This window comes from Saccopteryx bilineata, chromosome 5, assembly GCF_036850765.1.
Source record: "Saccopteryx bilineata isolate mSacBil1 chromosome 5, mSacBil1_pri_phased_curated, whole genome shotgun sequence".
Taxonomy (NCBI): Eukaryota; Metazoa; Chordata; class Mammalia; order Chiroptera; family Emballonuridae; genus Saccopteryx; species Saccopteryx bilineata.
In genome coordinates, this window is record NC_089494.1 from 12,166,554 (window position 1) to 12,188,280 (window position 21,727).

Sequence of the window (21,727 nt, forward strand, 5' to 3'; positions counted from 1 at the left end):
TCCGGCTTTCTACCTATATTGAGAAGGAACTCAATCTAACAGTAAAGAGAGAGGAATAGCCAGCTATGATTGGGACAAAAAGGAAGGTTTTACTTTATAAATGACTATGAATGTCATTCTCTTCTTCACTTCCCAAAGCAGAGGAACACTGTGTTGCTGAGCCAGCCCAGGGATCTGCTCAGCTGCACAGAGTTCAGGTTGTTACACAAACATTGAAGGGGTAGAAAATCAACCTCTCTTGCATCTCAGTCAACCTGTCAAAGCCAGAAAAGTTACCTTGATATACACAATGAAGGTACTTCCCAGAGAGGGGAGGGGAAGGGAGAGCCTGCAGTGCCTGGTGTGGGAACCGTTAGAAATTTATAGACGGGGCAGAGAGTCATTGGATTGGGTTTTCTAAATGTAAAGACCCTTGCTTATCCTTTGAGAGACTCCAGCAAAGATCTGCATCACTTTATAAAAATTTTGAGTTGTTAAACTCTCATTCTTTTGAATGAGACTCTGTGCCGGGGTCTGGAAATTATTGGGTTAATTTTACATATGAAAATGATTGCAGAAGATGCACTATATATATATATATATATAGATCAGAATGGAATTATAAAGAGTATTATGAGAGCAAATAAAATAGAACAATCAATAATGTCTGTGAAGAAGACCAGAGAAGGTTTTAGACAGATACTGCTTAGGCTAAATCTTGAAGAAACCTGAGGGACTTGTCCAAAACCCAGGATCACAAATGGGTGGGAAATCCACAGGCATGAGCAGATGCTAAACTTACAGAAGAACCAACCTCACATATTCTCTGGCTGGAGAGAAGCTGCTCATCCAGCAGCTGTAATTTTCTATTAAACCTCATTACCCTCTGACAAAGTGCACACGTGTTTGTGAATTTTATAAATAAGGAAACTGAGATACTCTGAGGATAAATACATTTGATTAAAAGTACACAGTTTAATGAAGTGCCATTATTTGTGTCACCTGCTATTGCACAAAAAATAATGGCCCATTTGTTACCAATTCTCCAGGCATTAAATAATGCATGGTGATTATCTGGGTAACACTGAAAAAGTGGTCAATCTGGAGGTCCCTTACCATTCCTTCATCTACTGGGACTTTTGTGGAGGCATTTTTTTTTTGTCCAGAGATCTTTCGTGAGTTTTAAACTTTCCATTTCTTTTATGCAAACATACCCCATTTTCCTACCCAACTGTTTGTTGTGTCCAACAAAAATCTAAACTAAATGAGATCATTTTTAGGTCAGTTATACCAGGAAACTAGTCTTGTATTTCTTTCTAAATTCAGCAGCAATTTGCTATATAACTTCAGAGAACCCACTTTCCTACTGGCTGAGTTTACGTATTAATTTAAATGTGAGGAAAATTATAAAATGGGAGTTTGTTACAGCCCACTGACACTCTTCAATTCACAATCATTTTACTGTTTATATCGCCTAACAACAAAATACTGTTCTCTAACCTGTTATCAGGAATAGGTTTAATAAGTCATACACAGTAAGGCAAAGTGGACTAATATTAATTGTTGTCTCTTCATTTGTCTTCTAAAGAGTGAAGCAATATGCAAAGCAAAAGAATGATTTTTATGCATTTGTGATTTATGATATTGGTTATATCAAAGGAGATATATTCACAAGGCGTGGGTTAAATTAGTGTCCCCTATAATGATGTCATCTTACTAACTTCTTATTAATTCATAAATAAGGTCTTATAATATCAATCAGTTATTCACTACATGAAGCAAATACACTTATTGGGTATCTGTTATTCTCGGTGCTTAGTGAACAAAACAAAGGCCCTGACCCCATGGTGTAGTTCAGTGACCAGAAGTTAGTACTCACTAAGCACTTGCTACAAGTTCTGTGTAAAATTCTCTACAGGCCTGAGGCCATCGATTTCCCATAACATCTCAAGCTGTAGGTACTGTTATTATCACCCCTACTTGATCATGGGGAAAACCATGGCCCAGAGAGTTTAAATAATTTGTTCCTGGCTACACAGCCAGAAAGCCTTGAAGACAAACCATGTCCTGGGAGGAAGTCTGAAGCTGGCGAAATGACTTGCTCTCCTCTACTACAGGTGCAGGTGAAAATACTCAATCTCTGCAAAGCAACTAAAGAAATAGGAAAAAAGAGGTCACTCGATAGGAAACTAATTCTCCAGGGATCATTACCATTTTCTTTTGATTTCAGTTAGTAAGAATTTATTCCTCACAAACCACGGTTTAACTTTTGCTCTGAATGTTACCTACTTTAACAAATTTGAACTTGAATTTAGACATCAGTATTCCTCCCTCTCTCTTTTACACACACACACACACACACACACACACACACAAACACATGCTTACTCATTATTCCTGTTTCTCCAAAACCAGTCATCAAACTAAAAATTAAACACTGATATACCTCAATGCTGACTCAGCTCACTATCATTATTTAAAAAAGATTTGTTATGAAATTATCTTCATTGAAGTGTTTGCTGAAATCTGTTATAATACAACTCTTACTGGTTGTATTATAAAATGTGAAGCAAAACGTTTGTTTCTTGCTTGGCTTATTCCTCACACAACAGGTAGTTTTCACCCCGCCACAGGGCAGAAGATGGAAGTTCTTAAGCATGTTAGGCCTCTGTTAAAAAGTCCATTTTCAAACAGAACTATGACCATAAAAAACCCTCTTTAATTTTCTCCTTAACATTAAGTTTCCCATTCCAAGTGTATGTCAAGAATTTAATTGCAGCATGAAATTAACCTGTTATAAAACACTGTATTGTGCCCTTGCCTTCTAAATCAGAATGCACTAAATAATTTGCTTAATGGCCTCTAACATGAGACCTCAATTTAATAACGACAGTGCCCTCACTTGGATAAATCCCTGGTGAGAAACGCTCTGTATGTAATCTATCAGTGGGTGAAACACACACACACACACACCCACAAACACACACACACAAACATGCAATGGGCTGTACCTTTCATATGAATACAAGTGCTCCCTTATCCTGTAGTTGCATTAGAGCTAGTCCTCGTTGACTCCACAGTGGGAGAGGACACGGCCACTCCATAGGCATGAATTTACCAGGTGCCTACTTTGGCTTACTTTGTAAAACTGCAAGGGTTCTTTCATTATTTCTCCTAACAAGAATTTGCCAGCTAATGTATCAATTCAGAGACTGGATAGCAAGGGGATAAAGCCTGGTATGTTAGTGACCTGGCTAAAATTTTTTTGATCTCTACTCTCCCTTTCCACGTTTCTCTTTACTTTATATCTAATTTATTGCCATTTAATGCTTTGGTTTTCGGAGGAGTATGTCCTGACCACATTGAAATATCTCCCATTGAAATTTCATAAGTGCCTTGGTAGTCACTGCACTTACTTATATTTACCAGTCTTCAATACAGAAGGCAGCCCCAAGGGCTTTACAATTCCCTCAAATTATAATTTCCCTCTTTTGTGGTCTTATTTTATATTTATTCTATGACCTCGACAAAATAATGATAAAGCATAACTCCGGAGGGTAGGATGTGTTATGTAAGAGGGCATGTGCTTTACTCAGAGATGATAATCGGGTTTCAATAATACAAATTGAGACCAGAGAACACTCACAGAACATGTGCAAAAGGGAGGTTTGATTAAAATGAAGTACTTGATACCTGAGAAAAGTGATTTGATGAGAACTTGAATTCTTTGTCTCACTATCATTTTTTATTACAAAATAACCATCTCTATGGTACCTTTTTCCCCAATCTATTTTCACGACTCTGAAAGGAGTGAGGCCCACTCCCCTTTTCTCTAAAGTTCAGACACGAATGTGAACCAAAATGAAACAAGACGTTGACTTTGAAGTACATCACGTCGGATCTGCAACGCACGACATCGCGTGTCATCAAGTATCTTAGAAACCGTATTGTCTCAGAACGTTCACCTGAGACAACTGTATAAAAATACCTTACTGATTCATGTGTAGTAAAAGGGTGAGGTTTTTAGTAACTAAACTGACTGCTCCCGGAGTTGAAAGTGGTGAGCGTTTCCACTACACACTGCTCCTCCTTGCCAGGAATCGTTGCGCCCTTCTCAGAAACTCACAGGAACTAACTCCAAGTTGGCACACAAGCTAGTCTTACTGCAGCAGGTGGGTTGTTCTGACCCTATTCATTCAAACAGGGTTTGACCTGTGTGACCAGGGTAACATAACATGCAAGCATGATGAAAGCACCTCTTTGAAAACTACACATGCATACACTTGCCTAGAGGAAGATCAGACCAGGATCTAAAGGAACTGTCCACTCATCCACAAGTTCACTGGGGCCTTTTCATTCTGTCCCCAGGTTACTATTCCGCCAACAGTTCATACGTGTCATCCAGCCTGAACTAAGCTCTCATTCAACTCCGGGGTGACAGAGGTCATTCTGTTTTCATGTTAACTAGATCACAGTCTGTCTCACACCAAGATTGGCAATTGTGCCAAATTTAAGATAGAGGTTCTAGTTGATGGCAACATCCCCAGGGGACTGTGTTGACACCTTTAAACTGACTTCTTTTTGGAACTCTAAGCCACATTGAAATGGAAAGGTTTGGGCAGATAGGGTCACTGCATTAAGGATAAACCCAAAGCAGCATTCCTTCCTAGAGCCCAATACCGTCCTAATCTTTCCTTCCTCCCCTCTAACGCAATCACAGCGCAGCACCGGCTCAGTGTCTCCGCCTCATTTCAAAATGCCCTCTTTCAGGCACATTACCTCCTGGGAGACTTTTTTTTATATATAAATTTGTATTAATTTTAATGGAGTGACATTAATAAATCAGGGTACATATGACAGAGCTCTTTCCCTTCCACGACCGGTTCAAAAGTAGGGGCTTTTATGTTAGGGTCATATAGGAAACCCACGGACTTCCTGAGAAAAATCACCCGGTGCTGACTCAAAGCCCAGCCTTTCACAAGAGCATATTGTATTGTGACTTTACAAAGGATCTGTTTGTAATAATGAATGCTTCTGACAGCTAGCCATGGGGAAGAGTATTAGTCATGGTATCCATCACTAAATAGAATTGTTCACGGGTAGAAACCAAATTAAGACGCTGTAATGAAAATATGCACGGAAGTATTTAGTTAGTCTGTTTCCCGTTGACTTTTATCTGCCTTGTCCTGGGCCTGCTCTCTGTGATGGAGATCCATACACTACAGCAATGCTCTCATTGGCCTTTGCCAGCTCTGTATTGACTACACTTCTCCGGTTGTATTTTTTTAGCTGACACATTAGGCGGTGATGCTTAGCTGGATTACTTCCTTCCAGTTTATTTTTGGTAGATTGGTTTGCAGTGTCCGTGGCTATTGCTTATCTCTCCAATTATCTGCGTTTTTTTCTGCAGCGGCGGTGGTATTCATTCGGACAGACGTCATTCCTCCCCTTCACCTGTTCAGTCCAGTCTAACCTTGTGAAAAAAATTCCTCCCGAGTTAAGGGGAATTCAGCATGGCATGTATTATTGGTATTGTGATTTGAGTGGCAGCCGACCAACACTTAGGGCACAATTTATTTACCGGAATTGGGCTAGACATCACTAATGCACACGGCAGATTGATGAGGCAGCTTTAGCGGACAGAGTCTTTATTAATGAGATTCAGTATGATTTGCTAAAAGGGCTTTTACTGGGCAGTCTTTCTCTGTCCCCTCTCCATCTCTCTTCATTCCATTTAATCTGTTGAACCATGTACCGCGTTTTGAAAATGTGTTTCTCTCCTCTATTTTCATTTGAAATAGCTAGGCTTTTAAAATAATTGTGCACAAGCTGAACAGAGCACGCACACACATACACACACCAGCTTGAAATTGAAGAGTAACACAGAAGGTAGGAACTAAGAAAAGAAATTGAAATCCTCAGTTTTTAAGAAGTAAAAGTATAATTGTATGAAAAAAAAGAGAAAGAATCTAAGAATAAAATTTGATACTTGAAAGAATTAATTTCTAGAAATGAATGAATGTGTCTGTCCTAACAGGGATTCTGAATAATATGGTTTTTTTTTCTTCTAAATGAGATATATTATCTCTATTGATCTCCTAAGTGTTGGGTGTTGCTAAGGTTTGGGGGCTTCAAACAGGGAGCAGCACATATCCAGAGAAAAGTCACAAGTTATTATTCTTTTAACCCTTTGTTTTATTAGCTAGAGGCCAGTAGGCAAAAGAGAATAATGTACGTTAATCACAATGAGTGTTTTTCTAAAACACTTTAAAAGTAACATAAGGGTAAATTATTTCAGATTCTAGTCACACCCTGATCAAACGCTCCCTAGCCTCTAACTTTATACCTGGGAAGGGGAGGAAATAAAAATGACGTCATGACCCTTCTTTTGGGAGAAGAGTCCCTATGTACTCAGATCACAATAAGGATATTTCCTCATTCACTTGTTTTTTTAAATTTCTCCATGACTGTTAATGTTTTTGTAAAGCACAAAAGATCATATATAACCCAAATAACATAAAATATTAGCTTCTGAAAGAATGTTTCCTTAAAAATGACCTATGCTATGACAAGTGCTTTTCCGTCTTGTTCGGTCATTTATCTCTACCACAAATATTATTTTAGTGGCTATTATTAAACACACTCGAGCAATTTTTAAAGTTCATGTGACAATCTAACGTAAGCATTCTTGGAGATTAAGGATCACTCCACGAAAATTCTTAAAGACTCAAGATTCTCCATGCAATTCTGGTTCCCTTTGGAAACAGAGCCGGCTAGGTCAGTTACAATGATCACATCAAGTAGTGTGCAAGAGAAAAGCACTCTTCCCCGTGCAAAAGGCCGTTAGAGGCTACCGTGGGCCCAGCCTTCCCCATCACCCTCCAACCAATACAAAGCTGAAACTTTAGTAGCATTTACACCACGCGCGATGTTGAAAACACATTGCTTTCCAGAAGAATAGTCAAACCACACAGCATCTTTCTTTAAAAAATCATTTTAGATTGTTAGCTCTTAGAAATATGTAGTAGTCATTTGAGCTTCACGATTCATTACTTTTCTTCTCTGTTTAGTGTTAGCTGAAATCTTAGAGTGCTTTCACAAGAAGTATGCACTGCCATGAAAAGAGTAAAACCTTCGTGGCTCATCCGCCAAAAGGGAAAACTTTCAGGGTAGTTCCCTGAAAACATCTGGAAATTCATTAGTGAGTTGAATTTGAAGTATCACCTGCAACGCCAGCTCATTTCCTATCCCCTTGGGAGACTTGATGTCAGCACACCGAGGGAGTTAATGCAATTCCATCTGACACATGTTTCAAAACCTACTATGCACAAGAGATGGCTTCTGTGCTCTTGGAAAGCAGTTTAATAATTAAGACTAAAACGGCCAATTTTTTGCATCTTTCTGAATCCATTCATATGCCAAAAATTCTCTCAGCCCTCATGCAATTTTAACTAGTTTAGCAGAAAGAACAAAAATTATGTGTGCATGGAGAAGATGAAACCAAATGATAGAGTAGCAAATACACACGCCGGGGCTGGGTACTCATGCCATTTGCAAATGCTCCAAGCAAATAATCCTGTTTATTTCCCTATGTTGGTTTCTACTGTAAATGAAGGTAGAATCATTTTGGACACGGTGCTTTATGTCATTATTAATGTAGCCAACTTATGTGATGAAGAGAAGGCATTAACAATGACAATAAAAGCAATAATAGTATCATAATAATGGCAGCTACATATTCTTTTTTTTAATATGTTCTTTCTTCTTTTTCATACGAGAGGAAGGGAAATGGAGAGTCAGACTCCTGCATGCACCCCAACTGGGATCCACCTGGCAACCCCCTTCTGGGGTTGATGCTCTGCCCATCGTGGCCATGCTCATAAGTGAGCTATTTTTAGCACTTTAAGTACAGTCTCCACAGAGCCATCCTCAGCACCCAGGGCCAATGTGCTCAAATCAATTGAGCCATGGCTGAGGGAGGAGAAGAGAAAAGGGGGAGGGGAAGGGATAGAGAAGGAAAGGGTCACTTCTCCTGTGTGCCCTGACAAGGAATCAAACCTAGGACATCCGTATGCTGGGCTGATGCTCTACCACTGAGCCAACTGACCAGGGCTGAGCTACCTATTCTAAACAACTACAATGTGTTGGCTATTTCATTGGTTGCCTTACATGTTGAATAATTTTTTCTCTTAATACAACAAAATAAGTACCATTCATAATTGACAAATGAATAAACTGAACCTTAAGAATTAAGGAATGTTTTATGGGTCTCACTAAAGCTAAGAAGTGAAAGGAGCTGATCCCACCTGTCGTCCTGACACTGGGATTCTCCCACTACTCAGTTACACTCCCCTGTAGCCACACACACACTATTGCTCCCAATTTTCATTTTCTAATTGGGTAACAATCCACAGGTTTATTGGAATACCCAAGAATAGAATAGGCATCCAATGTGCATCAATTAGAAAATGATGTCTTTGTTATTGCAGAAAGGCTGTAAGTGAATATTACCAATGCTAATAATAATTGACTCTACACATGGTGATAGCTTTTTTAAAAAACGTCATGCTCTGCAGACCTCCATCTGCCTTTAATCTTACTTCTTAGATTACAGGACTAAGACCATTATCTCTGCCCTAAACTGCACAGTGTCTGTGACTGTGGGTCATGGAGACCTCAGCGTCAAGATCAATGACTCCACTAGCTCAGTGCACAGGCAGAGACTGCCAGGCAATTGTTCATTTGCTCTGGTCAACTACACACTTGCCTTCCTCTGGGTAAATATGTATATATAAAAATAAATGATCTTTCTTCTATCTTAAATAGGTGTGTGTGTCACCTTTAGTCTTATAAAAGTGTCACATTTTTACAAAATTATTTATTCTCATACATAATTAGGAAATACAGAGCATGAAATTCTTACAAATCAGAAAGCATTGGAAGCCTAGTAGCCATCTCAGACAGACTTCACAATGTGCAAAACCTTTCTCACCCAAGCCCTCTTTCCGCTGTCTTTCTCGCCCGTTACTGGGAATGCCGTGCTTTCATCTCGCTCTCACACTTTCCATCCAATCTACTGGCACATTCTGTCAACTCTACCTTCAAAATGTATCTCCCATTCCACCGCAGACCTCCCCCATCCAGTGACGCTGCTGTGGTCCCTGCCATCATTGTCCCTCTACACGATGGCTTCTATTGCCTCACAATAGATGTCCCTGATGCTGCCCGTACTGCTCCACATGGAGCAGGAGGATCCTTTTTTTACTTACAGAAGTCAGATTATGGCATCCTTTCTCTCAAAACATACACTGACTTCTCCTCTCATCTCAGTTGAGTGAAAGCCAGTCACCTCTATGACCTAACAAGACCCGACCTCATGACTTCTGACGTGATCTTCTAATGATCTTCATCTCACTTCCTGTCTCCAGCCACATGACCTCCTGGCAGTTCCTCCAACATGCCAAGAACACTCCCACCTAAGACCTCTGTCCTGATGTTTCTTCTTCCTGGAAATCTGTCACCTGGAGATCCACATGGCTCTTCCCTCACTTCCTTCAGGTTTTTGCTCCAATGTCACGTCCTCAATGAGACTTTCTTTTGTCCAGCCTACTATAATATATAAAATGACACCCTCCCCACAACCTGGGTGCCCATTCCCTAGTTGAGTTTTCTTTTAGAACTCATCACACTGTAACTGACTCTATACTTTGTTTATTGTCTGTCTCCTTCACCCTACCCCTGCCAGGTTGTAAATCCTCTGAAGGCAAGCAAATGTTGTTTACTCTTTTGTTCACTGCTTTACCCAAGCACCTAGACAATGCCTGGTGTGTAATAGACGGTCACTAAGTGCTTAATGAAAACCTTTGTACAGAAACAAAGTAGCTCTGCAACACCTATAAACCTCAGCCTCATAGAAAATTAAGAAGCCTCCTTGCTAATGCTGGTCTTCACTGCTGAGCCACTTAATTTCTTATTCAAACATCAGGATGTGCTGAGTGGTACACTTAGCCTCAAATCAAAGACTAAAATGCAATTTGCTAATTAAAGTAATGGATTTTAAATGCTGGTCTTTTTATTTTTAAAACATCTATCTTTCTTGTACATCTTATCAAAAGTACTCTTCAAAAAAAAGTTATATTTTTTCTTTGCTTCCTGGCAGGCTGGTTATATTTCTATTCTAGCATGGCCACGAATATGCTGTCATGCATTTCCAAATACGAATGTTCTTGAAAATAACTTTTAACTAGGGGCATGTGCTTTGAGCAGAGATTCATTTTGGGAGGGGGCTTGATTTTTCTTTTATCAATAGATTAAAATTAATTTCAAGGTGACCGATCAATTTATAATGAAGATTTTTTTTTTCAGGTGCCTGCAAGTTTGACAAAAATCTTGGAGCATTTTATTGGCATGCGTGGTCTCTGTTCTTGCAGTTTCATCTGTTACATTACACAGGTTGCTGAAGCCATACTGCGTTTTGAGCAGTTAAATAAAAAAATCTCCTGACTCATAGCCTTGCTCCATAATAATTCCTGTCCCTTATTGGTTTTTCTTTTAAAAGAACATCTTACAAAAGCCATGTTTAGTTAAAGATTGAGAATATCCCTTGATAGCCTGAGGAGTATAAGAAACAGCCCTAGATGGAAAACTATTGCTCAATTCATTAATAACCATCTCTAAATATTTAACACTACTTCTAAAAGAAATATTACCTTACATTTTCCAAGGGGCTTCTTTTCAATCATTCACATCGCCATAGGTTTGGATGTTCAGAAGGTCTACTCTTCACTGCAACGTCCTCAGCTTGAGGAGAGATTAATTCTCACGCTGACTGACAGCCCATACGGGGTTATGCTCTGAAAAGCCCCTCCCCTTGCCAACATCTGCCCATCTGAGCCATAGAACAGACACGGAGCTCCTTAAAATGAAAAGCCAATGTTTTTCATTTCGCGGTGTAATTACAGTTGAAACAACCAAAAGTATAAACAGCTCTCAAAAAGCTACATGAAAAGGAAAAGGAGAAGGATCGTTGCCTTAACATGAACCATTAAAGATCCATTAAATAGGTGGCCTCTAGTCTAATCTGTCCTGGCAGGTGGCTGAATGGAAAACCTAAAACCACCCCTATTTCAACTAGAGATGCAATCTGACTTGTACGTAAATAGATGAATGCCAACAACATATGTATTCATTATCTTAGGACTGTGGTGACCCTGACTGAGAACAAGAGGCCAGAACACAGACTTCACTTTGACTTACAAAGTGAAATGGCACAACCATCAAAAGGAACAAACGTTATGTCCTTAGGCTACGTGGAGAAAGTTAATATTTATGAGCGTAAGTGGTGTCCTTAGATATATGCTCATTAATATTAACTTTCCCCACCAGCACTGAAAAAAAAAAAAAAAAAAGTAGAACATTTTTAATAAATCAATTCATTTAGGATCAGTCTTGTAGATTTGGCTTCTGGCTTTCTAAAGAGCAGTCAGTGAGGGACGGACAAGATGAGTTATTGAAATTTCTCTTCTAATCATATGGCTCTATGAATAAAAATCGCCCCCTGGGTTTGATATTGTGACCAATAGTACTCCAATATGTGGATGTCTTGTTTAGTTTTGAAGAAAGAAAATTCAGATGCACAATTTTAACATAAAAACAGGCAAAGCAGTCGGTGGTCTTCAGAAATGACTAATAGAAAAGTGATTGCAATTAATCACAAACATAAGAGGAAGCTGAAATTAGAGAGGGTGATTAAGATACTGTCTGGTGTTTAATCTCACCCCCTTATCAACACATTAACCTTGTTTTCTCTGCCCGAGCACTGAGTCCTACAGCAAAATTAGGTCAGAAATTCACATCAGATCAGATCAGCTGATTCATTTCAGCCAGACCCAAGCGTGCAGCAGATTTGAGTTTAATTCCAGATAGAGGTACGGTTGAGGGCTTTGGGGGCTTGTTTCCTATATAGCATTAGCTAACCGGTATTTCTGTGCTAGCTGTAGAGTATTTCTGAACACTCTAGGGCCAGATGCAGAGTATTTCTAAAATTAGTTGTGTTTCTAAGTGCTGGTTCATTTAACTATTCTCACTTAAACTGAGCAATGAGGCTGCACTATCTCTTTTGATATACAAATAGGGTATTTTACTTTTCTACATGCCTCTGTTAAAACAAACCCAGTGATGTCACCTATCTGTGACCAAAGTAGCTATATATGCTGCAATGAATGGCTACATCATTCACTAAAATGCACTTTCATAAATATTCTTTATTTCCATGAAGTCTTCGCCACAAATCATGAGTATGATTCCAGAAGCCATCATTATCTGAAAAGGATTTATGATACTGTTGCCATGTCTCTAATAAGAGCTCTCTGTGTCATTGTGTCTTTGGGTAATCATTTAAAATATAAACCCATTCAGAACTTTGGTATCATAAACATTTACTTTTTAGGTAACAATGTTTTAATAAAGGAAAAACAAATATGTTCTTTATTTTTCTTTTTACTCATTTTCTCTATGGTCTAACAAGTGGACTTTAGTCATCCTTTGTTTTTCTTTGAATAAAGAAGATACTAAAACCTTCAAATATAAATAACTTCAAAGTACCCGTACTAATCTACAATTGCATGTATATTTAAAGGAGCTGTAAGTAATCTAATTTCATTTCTGACTGTCACTTTTAAAGAGGAAATATAACCTCCTATAGATCCCTTGAGGGCATCCAGAGGGAATAGAGACATTCCTAATCAGCCTAAGTAGTCCTTTGTGTCAGAACCACTTTGCTAAAGTTGAAAGCTATCTTCCAGACTTGTATGTTTGGAAGAATTTCAGTAATGTTGCATTTGTTTCATTAGAAAAAAAAAATGCACCCTTTGCTATAATAGAACACATACTCAGAAAGACATGTACTGGAAACAAATTTTCTTGTTATTTATTTAAGGAATATTTTCTGTATATTTTAACTGTAATTGAATTTATTGAGGTGACATTGGTTAATAAAACTATGTAGGTTTCAGGTGTACAGTGGAGAATACAAACTTATTTCAGAAGCTCATCATTTCTGCTGTTTCTAGCAGAATTCTCTAAAATATATCATCCGTATAATGTATTGTGTGTTCACCACCCAAAGTCAACTCTCTTTTTGTCACCATATATTGGGCTCCCTTTACCCTTCTCACCTCCCTCCACTCCCCTTTCTCTCTGGTAACCACTTGTTTTTTGTTTTTTTTGTTTTTCATTTTTCTGAAGCTGGAAACAGGGAGAGACAGTCAGACAGACTCCTGCATGCGCCCGACCAGGATCCACCCGGCACGCCTACCAGGGGCGACGCTCTGCCCACCAGGGGGCGATGCTCTGCCCATCCTGGGCGTCGCCATGTTGCGACCAGAGCCACTCTAGCGCCTGAGGCAGAGGCCACAGAGCCATCCCCAGCGCCCAGGCCATCTTTGCTCCAATGAAGCCTCGGCTGCGGGAAGGGAAGAGAGAGACAGAGAGGAAAGTGCCGCGGAGGGGTGGAGAAGCAAATGGGCGCTTCTCCTATGTGCCCTGGCCGGGAATCGAACCAGGGTCCTCCGCACGCTAGGCCGATGCTCTACCACTGAGCCAACCGGCCAGGGCCTTGTTGTTTTTAAAAATTCTCTGTCAAATGGTAAAATAAGAAAGTGCAGAGATAAGTTCCAGAATCCAGGAAGAAAACTTACTTAAAAGGAAGACTCAAGCTTAAGCATGCTTTGGTATACCAGGTGATCTTTGATTGCCCATTCTCCTCAACGAATAGCCTATTTTATTTATAAGCAAGGTGTTACCCGTAAGGAGTAAACTTACACATCAGGCCTTATGTTCACATGTACATACAGGGATTGCCTTACAGGTTGTTTGTGGCCAGACTCTGTTCTCGTTGTCCAGTTGCCTCCTTTTTAATGGCTGGTGTCTGTGCTGAGTCTATGTTTTGATAAACCCATCATCTGTCTTTCATAAACATCCCTTTTCACCCACACATACACATGACAAACCAGGGTTTTTTAACCCATCTCAAGGGAGCTCACTTGTTTGAAGCTGTAGGTTTTGTGTCTTTGCTTTCTTGCAGGCTTCTTAATAAAAAGTAAACCTCATTTAACAGTGCCTGCACAAAACCATTAGGATTTAAAATAGCAGAAATGATGAGCTTCTGAAATAAGTTTGTATTCTCCATTAACTTTTCTCCTTTAAGTCTTTCTCTCTCTTTTCCACCAATTAGTATTTAGAGCTGTTAAGAAAAGTCCTAACAATATCTTCATATTTATATAGAATTTTTCACCCAAAAGTCTTTCTGGTAAAATTCCACTTGAGAAATGGAGGTGAAGGGACAAGAAAGTTTGTAGTGACACGTGCCTCAGGTGAGTTCAAAATTAAGGAATTGGCCTCAGAGGGCCTAGGTGACATAGAACCCTGAGAAAGTAATGACAATATTTTTTTTTCTAAGAGCTCAGTGTTTTAAGTGTCTCAGCTTCAGCACAAAAGGCACTTCAGCTCATATGTGATCCAGAAGGTCAATCACATGAAATCCTATTTCCATTTTTTAAGCAATCCTTGCCAGTCTGCACATTTCTGAAATTGCAACTGGCATATTTCACAGAGAATTACCATCAATGCCTTTTCAAGGTCAAATATGCCCATCTTTAAATTTTTAGCATTTGTATCCTATATCTTAAATTGTACTCTATATTAGAGAAGGCATTCTGCAGACACGATAAAGAATTTTAATTGGTTAGACTCTGTTCATTAATGTCCTACTGAGTTTTCGCTACAACCTGACATCAATGACATGTTAAAAATATTAAAATACATGTGGCATTTAGATAAGGGTATCCTGCTTCTGTTGCCATCCCTGAAACCCCCAAAACAACTGTGGGACCAGAATCTTCCTATGGAGTTTTCAACACTATTAAAAATACATATCCTATTAGGGATGTTGAAGCAATTCTAAAAATATACTGTGAGGATTTCTATCATATAGAAGGTTATTATAGTTTTAACTGTCAGAACCACAGGATACTGGTCACCATGTGAACAAAATATAATTGCATTTAACCATGACAGTGGGAACTGAGATGGGGTAACTTGAAACAGGCAGAGCTAGTCATGTCACAAAGTCATGCACTTGAGTGTCCTCCTCCTCTCCATTCATCAGTCATTTTGGCTGCCTTGACTTTTCTTTCTTTTTTTTTTTTTTTTTTTTTTTTGTATTTTTCAGAAGCTGGAAATGGGGAGGCAGTCAGACAGACTCCCGCATGCGCTCGACCGGGATCCACCCGGCACGCCCACCAGGGGGTGATGTTCTGCCCATTTGGGGCATCGCTCTGTTGCAACCAGAGCCAGTCTAGCACCTGAGGCAGAGGCCACAGAGCCTTCCCCAGCACCCGGGCCATCCTTGCTCCAATGGAGCCTTGGCTGCGGGAGGGGAAGAGACAGACAGAGAGTAAGAAGAGGGGGAGGGGTGGAGAAGCAGATGGGCGCTTCTCCTGTGTGCCCTGGCTGGGAATTGAACCCGGGACTTCTGCACGCCAGGCCGACACTCTACCACTGAACCAACCGGCCAGGGCCGCCTTGACTTTTCTCTCTCCAGCCCCTTCCCCAACAATTTCAGACGCTGCTATGTTCTCACATGGGACATGGCTCCTGCTTCTGAAAATGAAGGACATTTGAGATGTCACAACAACTTAGGAGGCTTTGCTAGTATCTAACCCCTTCCAAAGATATTGGCACTTTGTATAAGAGTCCCAGAAAAACATTCGAGGGCAAGGCGTAGGAAGCCATGGGAAGAGAAAATGATAGCGAGATACACACTGCACCTTTCACTTCCTAGCCTGTGCAACAACTAGGAGCACAATAATGAAACGGTGTCTGGTGTATGATGAGCAGGGTCTGAGGCCTCTTTATACCGGGTTACTCATTCATTTATTTGTCATTCAATCATCCACATACTGTGGCCTCCCGTCTCCACACTGGCTGAGCAACCTGTGCTCCTAAGATACTGGAGATTCCATCATTTCCCACCTACTTAAGGACCTAATACCAGTAATTTTTCTTCACTGTTTTGAGTCATTAGCATTTCCCTTTCTAATGCCATCTGAGTATTTTAAATAAGCTATTTTTTCTCTCTTCTTAAAAGAAAAACATATTTTCACCATAAAGCCCAACTTTACCCTTCAACTACCCTTTATATATTTTTGAAATATTTTTAACCTTAGTCTTCAAAGTAGTTTTTCCTATTTTGTTTTAATTTCTTTCCACCCACTGTTTTTCATGAACACAATCTCAGTGTTTTCTCCCTACAACCCTCCATAGAAAGTGTTCTCGTCAGCACCACCAATATGGTCAAAGGCATTGCTCAATTCTAAGGCTCCAACGTACTTGGTCTATCTGTTAAACCTCTCTCTCTTTTAAATCACTTTTGTCACTTCCCTGAGAGGCATCACCCTCCTTTCTGGTTCTTCTCTTCTCTCACTAGCTGTTCCTACTGGATTCTTCTCCTGTTCCTCTCATGGCAGCAATTAGATGGCCCAAGGAACAGTCTGATTGTTCTTATCATTGCTATAGAATTTTTGGTCTTAGATATTCTCAACTAGACTCATGACTGTGAAATCTGTAGATTAAAATGCTTATATCTTAATCTTTGCTTTGATCGCCACCAAAATTTCTGGATCCAGCTGCCTATCTAGAATTTTCCACTTGGATATCCCAAAAGACTTATGATATTGGCTTACCAAAGCTGAGCTCCTTTCTCCCCACATTTTAACTTAAACTTACTCCTCTTCTAGTTTTGATCATTTCATTAAGTGGAAACACTATTCTTCTAGTTGTTCAGGAGAAAAAAAAGTAGCAACATCAAAAAGAAAAAAAAAACAACTTGAGAACCATCTTCAGTTCCTTTCTCCTTCTCAATTCTTACATCTCATCTCTTAGAAAATTCTGATGAAGCCTATAATTTGATCACTTTATGCCACCTTAACTGCTATCATTCTGGTCTGAATCATCATCATTTCTCACCGAAATTACTGCAAAAGCTTTCTCTTTGAATATCTTACACCCCACTATCTATGCCCCACCCATCTATTCAATCGAACAAAAACTGTAATCCTTCTAAAACATTCAGTGAGGGCATGTCACACCTCTGCTTAAAAATCTTCTATGACCATTTTTATCCTTCAGAATAAAACATAAGCATATATAAGACTCTCTATCCCTGACCAGTTGGCTCAGTGGTAGAGCATCAGCCCAGACTGTGAAAGTCGTTTTTTGATTCTCAGGGCACACAGGAAAAGTGCCCATCTGCTCCTCCACCCCTTTCCCTTCTGCTTCTCTCTCTATCTTCTCCTCCCCTCCTGCAGCCATGGCTCAATTAGAGCGGGTTGGACCTAGGCACTGAGGATGGCTCCACAGCCTCTACCTTAGGCGCTAAAATGGCTCTAATTGCAATGGAGCAAGGGTCTTTGATGGGCAGAGCATCACCCCCTAGTGGACTTGTCAGGTGGATCCCAGTTGTGGTACATGTGGGAGTCTGTCTTTGCCTCCACTTCTCTCACTGAATTAAAAAAAAAAAAGGACTCTCTGTTATCTGGTGGCCCACTACTAATCTGATCTTACATCCTTCCAATCTTTGCCTTGGTCACTACCTGATACCTTGTTCTCTTCATGGAATGCATTGAACTTGGCTATTCCCTCTGCTTAGAATTCTCTTTCAACCGATAGCTGTATGGTTCACATCTCTGGCAGTACATTTCTCATATAAAGTTAATTGTAATGAAATGATCAAAACAGTGCATCCTTACCTAGCTTCTTTCTAAGCATGAATAGTTCATCTTAAAATATTTCCTTTTCTTTAATAGTACAATGTTCACACAGAGTAAGCAAAAGCATTAATGTTATATTTAATGGGAAAAAAAAAACCCCACCAATCAGTTATCAAGATAGCTTAACTATTATTATTCAGCTGTGTAACTAATAGATATGGATTAATTTTCTAAATTCTGCATCTTTGCACTTAGAAACTGAAGACTCCACTGAAGAAACAGAACTGCATCAAACACTTGTCTTTACCTGTACCCTTCCAAACACACACACACACGCACGCGCACGCACGCGCACGCACACACACACTCAGTGCCCCAGGAAACTCAGCCTCAGTCTGGCAGCTGCACTCCAGGGCTCCCTGACTTGGAGCTGGAGGTTTTGTAGTCCAGAAGTCATTTCATTTGAACAAACCTTGCATTACGTGGTACCAGACAAGAGCTGTAATAATCATAAAATTCTGTACTGAGAGCACACATGGGGGGATCCATCTGTCTTTAGAGGCTCACATAATTCTAACAAGAATGAGTCCTTTTCTAATCTGGGGAGAGGATGAACTCTATCGTAAGGTAGGAACTATAAACAAAGACCACGAAAGCTGGGGATTCTCATCAAGCGTTGGCTATTAAAGCATTAGTGGGTTCCCTTGGGCTTTGATCAAGAGAGTGTACAGTATGAACTTTTATTTAGAGGAAATGGGATTCTCTTGCCATGCCATCTGCCTCTCCAGAAGCATAGCACATCAGTTACTAACTGCGGTACCTGAGGCCAGGGTCCTGTCAGTAGGATGGATTGCGTTTTTGTTATAGTTGAGGTGCCGTTTTCACTTTGCCCCATTGAGTCTACCATGGACAGTCCCTTTCTCAACCAGGCGATAACATCACAGCCTTTGCACCTCTCAGGGATCGAAACACTTTTATTTATATTTACCGTTTGATGGCTTCCTCTTGCCTTCGGCGTTTCTCGTTCTTCTCCTTCAAGTAGGCCAGGTTGGTTTCATTCCTCAAGCGGTCATTCTCTCGAGCGATGTCGGAGGCATTCTGAATAACCAAGCCATCGTAGGCCTTCATCCCCATGTCCTCCACGTACTGGAGAAATGTGTCCAAAGGGTCTTCCTCGGGATTAGAACGCATCATCTTGGAGGATCTCACGTGAAAAAGGAACGCTCCCTGTAGGACGAGCACACGTGCAGATATAAGTTTCTGTTTATTCTCCCCAATATCTTGTCAGCCCCAAACTCCAACGACGAGGGCAGCATCAATTTGGAGACAATGCCTCATTAGAAATTATAAAGCACGGCCTAGCGTGCGGAGGACCCGGGTTCGATTCCCGGCCAGGGCACACAGGAGAAGCACCCATTTGCTTCTCCAACCCTCCGCTGCGCTTTCCTCTCTGTCTCTCTCTTTCCCTCCCGCAGCCAAGGCTCCATTGGAGCAAAGATGGCCCGGGCGCTGGGGATGGCTCTGTGGCCTCTGCCTCAGGCGCTAGAGTGGCTCTGGTCGCAACATGGGGACGACGCCCAGGATGGGCAGAGCATCGCCCCCTGGTGGGCAGAGCGTCGCCCCATGGTGGGCGTGCCGGGTGGATCCCGGTCGGGCGCATGCGGGAGTCTGTCTGACTGTCTCTCTGTTTCCAGCTTCAGAAAACATGAAAAAATAAAATAAAAATAAAAAAAAAGAAATTATAAAGCAATCAGAATATTTAATATAAATATTAAATGTTGCCTGAGTAGCAAACACTTTCTCAAAACAACAAATCAGCAGGTAAAAGAACAAAAGGTTTGCCCTGAAAGGTAACATAAGGTGGCAAAGATAATGCAGGATGTGAATAAAAAAACATTTGGTTTATGTAGTTAGAGCCATGATTTTGTTTCTCAAAAACATATTCTTATACCAACAAGACAGAGATGATTCAAGCTTCATTTATTTCTGATCACCGTAAAGACTTTCCGTTCAATTTCAAGTAAAATGATACCACTATTTGTAAGAAACATGCTCATCATGTGTTTTCCTTCGGTTTTAATTCAGTTTATGAATTTGCACTATCCATGCAAAATACGGCGGTTATCCAGGAAATGTGTGTTTCTGATATAATTTATTTTGACAGTCATCCCTTTTGACCCTCCACTATTTTTCTTTTTTAGAAAATTTTATTTAGAAAATTAAATTTAATGGGATGACATTGATCCATGAGAGTGCACAGGCTTCAGGTAAACATTTCTGGAGCATTTGAATCGTTGATTATGCTGTGCACCCATCACCCAACATCAGCTCACTTTCTGTCACTGTAGACTTGTCCCTCTTTACTTCTCTACCCCCTCTTTCCCCCACAACCCCTCCCCCTGAAAACCACATCGCTTTTATCTACATCCATGAGTAATCATTTTAATATCACACACCTATGTGTGAAATCACATAGTTTTTAGCTTTTTCTGATTTACTTATTTCACTCCATATAATGTGCTCAAGGTCCATCCATTATTTTTTTAAATAGTTCCCTACTCCGGTCTGACACTGTAACTCAAGTATCATAGATCGCCAGGCCCACTTTAATCCCGAGCAGTCTGGTAGTTCAAGCAGAGGTAACTGTGGTTATCATTGCTGCATGGAGGTACGAAGATTTAAAACCTCAGCCACACCCTCGGCCTCCCTCCTGCCCTGCCCCACGTCCCTGGATCAGGTGTTGGATGAGGAGAAGGCACCCACAGCTGCTAACTTAATCAGTCATGCACCCCCAGGGAAATTCAACGAAGTATTTCATGATAGTCAGCTACTACTCAATAATAATCGTCTCCTCAAGGGAGAGGCAGCACATACACTGCCTTTTGTAGCAGGGATCAGCTCACGCCTGTGAAGATAGAAGGGTATGAGTGAGGATCAGGTCTTAATTACAGAACACGATGACCTGGGTCATAGCAAATTCTTAGATCCAGGAAACAAGATCTCCTTCAAGTTTGATCACTTATGGAAAGAAGCAAGTGACCCCCCACCCCTTGGCTAAAGGAAGTAGATGGAAGTCTGAAGTCTTAGAGAAAACCCTGTGATGGCACTTTAAAGGCCTATGTGACAGTTTATTATTGCAACAGCTTCTGTACTGTTTAGGCTAAAACTATAGATGGGCAACAGACTGTTGCTGCGTGTATTGAAAGTCACCAGTTTCAGCCTAAAGACTTCTGGGATGGTCGCTGGAGGTCAGTCTGCAAGTTCACCATCACACCACCCAGAGCCCAAGTGGTTGGAGTTCTTAAGACTCAGGTGCACTATTCAGAAGATGGCACTGTTCAATTGCTTAGTCAGGAAGAGGTACAGGATTCAGTGACTGTTTCAAAAGAAGTCCAAACTTCCCAGGAGGTTATTAAAATAACAGAGCATGCCGAATGAGTATCAGACAGCAATGAGTGAAAGCCATCAATGTCAGATGCCACATCCAAGCCCTTGTGCCAGTAACTTCCAGTTACCGGCACCAAAATCCAACACGATGCTCAGCTGTAAGATTGGCAAAGGGATGCAGAATGCTTCAAAGCTGAATGTAGGATTCTTCAGAACGTGTTTCCCACAGCTATGGTCATATGAAAAATGAGTGATTTACAGACAAGAGTGATGTTTTGCTGGGGCTTTCAAAGTTAACAGGTTTTCTAGCCTCATGGAATACTCTTGAACCCATGGCATTGTCTTGATAATTTTGTGTTCTTTGCCTTGTACTTTTCTGTTTTCACTATGTCTACTTGTAAAAAAAATTATTTTTTAGTTCTGCTGCATTTAATGATAGAGAGAGAGGTCTATCCTGGAGTCATTTTACTGTTTAGAAAATTATTCTCACCATGAAGCCCCGTTATTGATATAGACAGGTAATATGTCCAGTGCTTCTCTACCCCTGTCCCTCAGACCACTCCAGGTACTTACCTGGTTTATATTAATCCACC

At 40.5% G+C, this 21,727-nt stretch overlaps 1 protein-coding gene and 1 pseudogene across 2 annotated transcripts in view; one reads left to right on the forward strand and one right to left on the reverse strand.

Annotated features, from left to right (window-relative positions):
• Positions 1 to 21,727, reverse strand: part of NYAP2 (neuronal tyrosine-phosphorylated phosphoinositide-3-kinase adaptor 2) — a 242,131-nt gene that overhangs the window by 210,480 nt on the left and 9,924 nt on the right. Inside the window, exon 3 of one of the 2 annotated variants that reach the window (XM_066281080.1) lies at positions 18,736 to 18,974. In XM_066281080.1, the coding sequence (XP_066137177.1) occupies positions 18,736 to 18,941 (206 nt within the window). In that variant the 5' untranslated portion in view covers positions 18,942 to 18,974. Of the gene's footprint in view, positions 1 to 10,688; positions 10,765 to 18,735; positions 18,975 to 21,727 lie in introns of those variants that run through there. The other variant, XM_066281081.1, reaches the window with a different exon arrangement.
• LOC136306425 (F-actin-capping protein subunit alpha-1-like) lies at positions 20,410 to 21,384 on the forward strand (annotated as a pseudogene).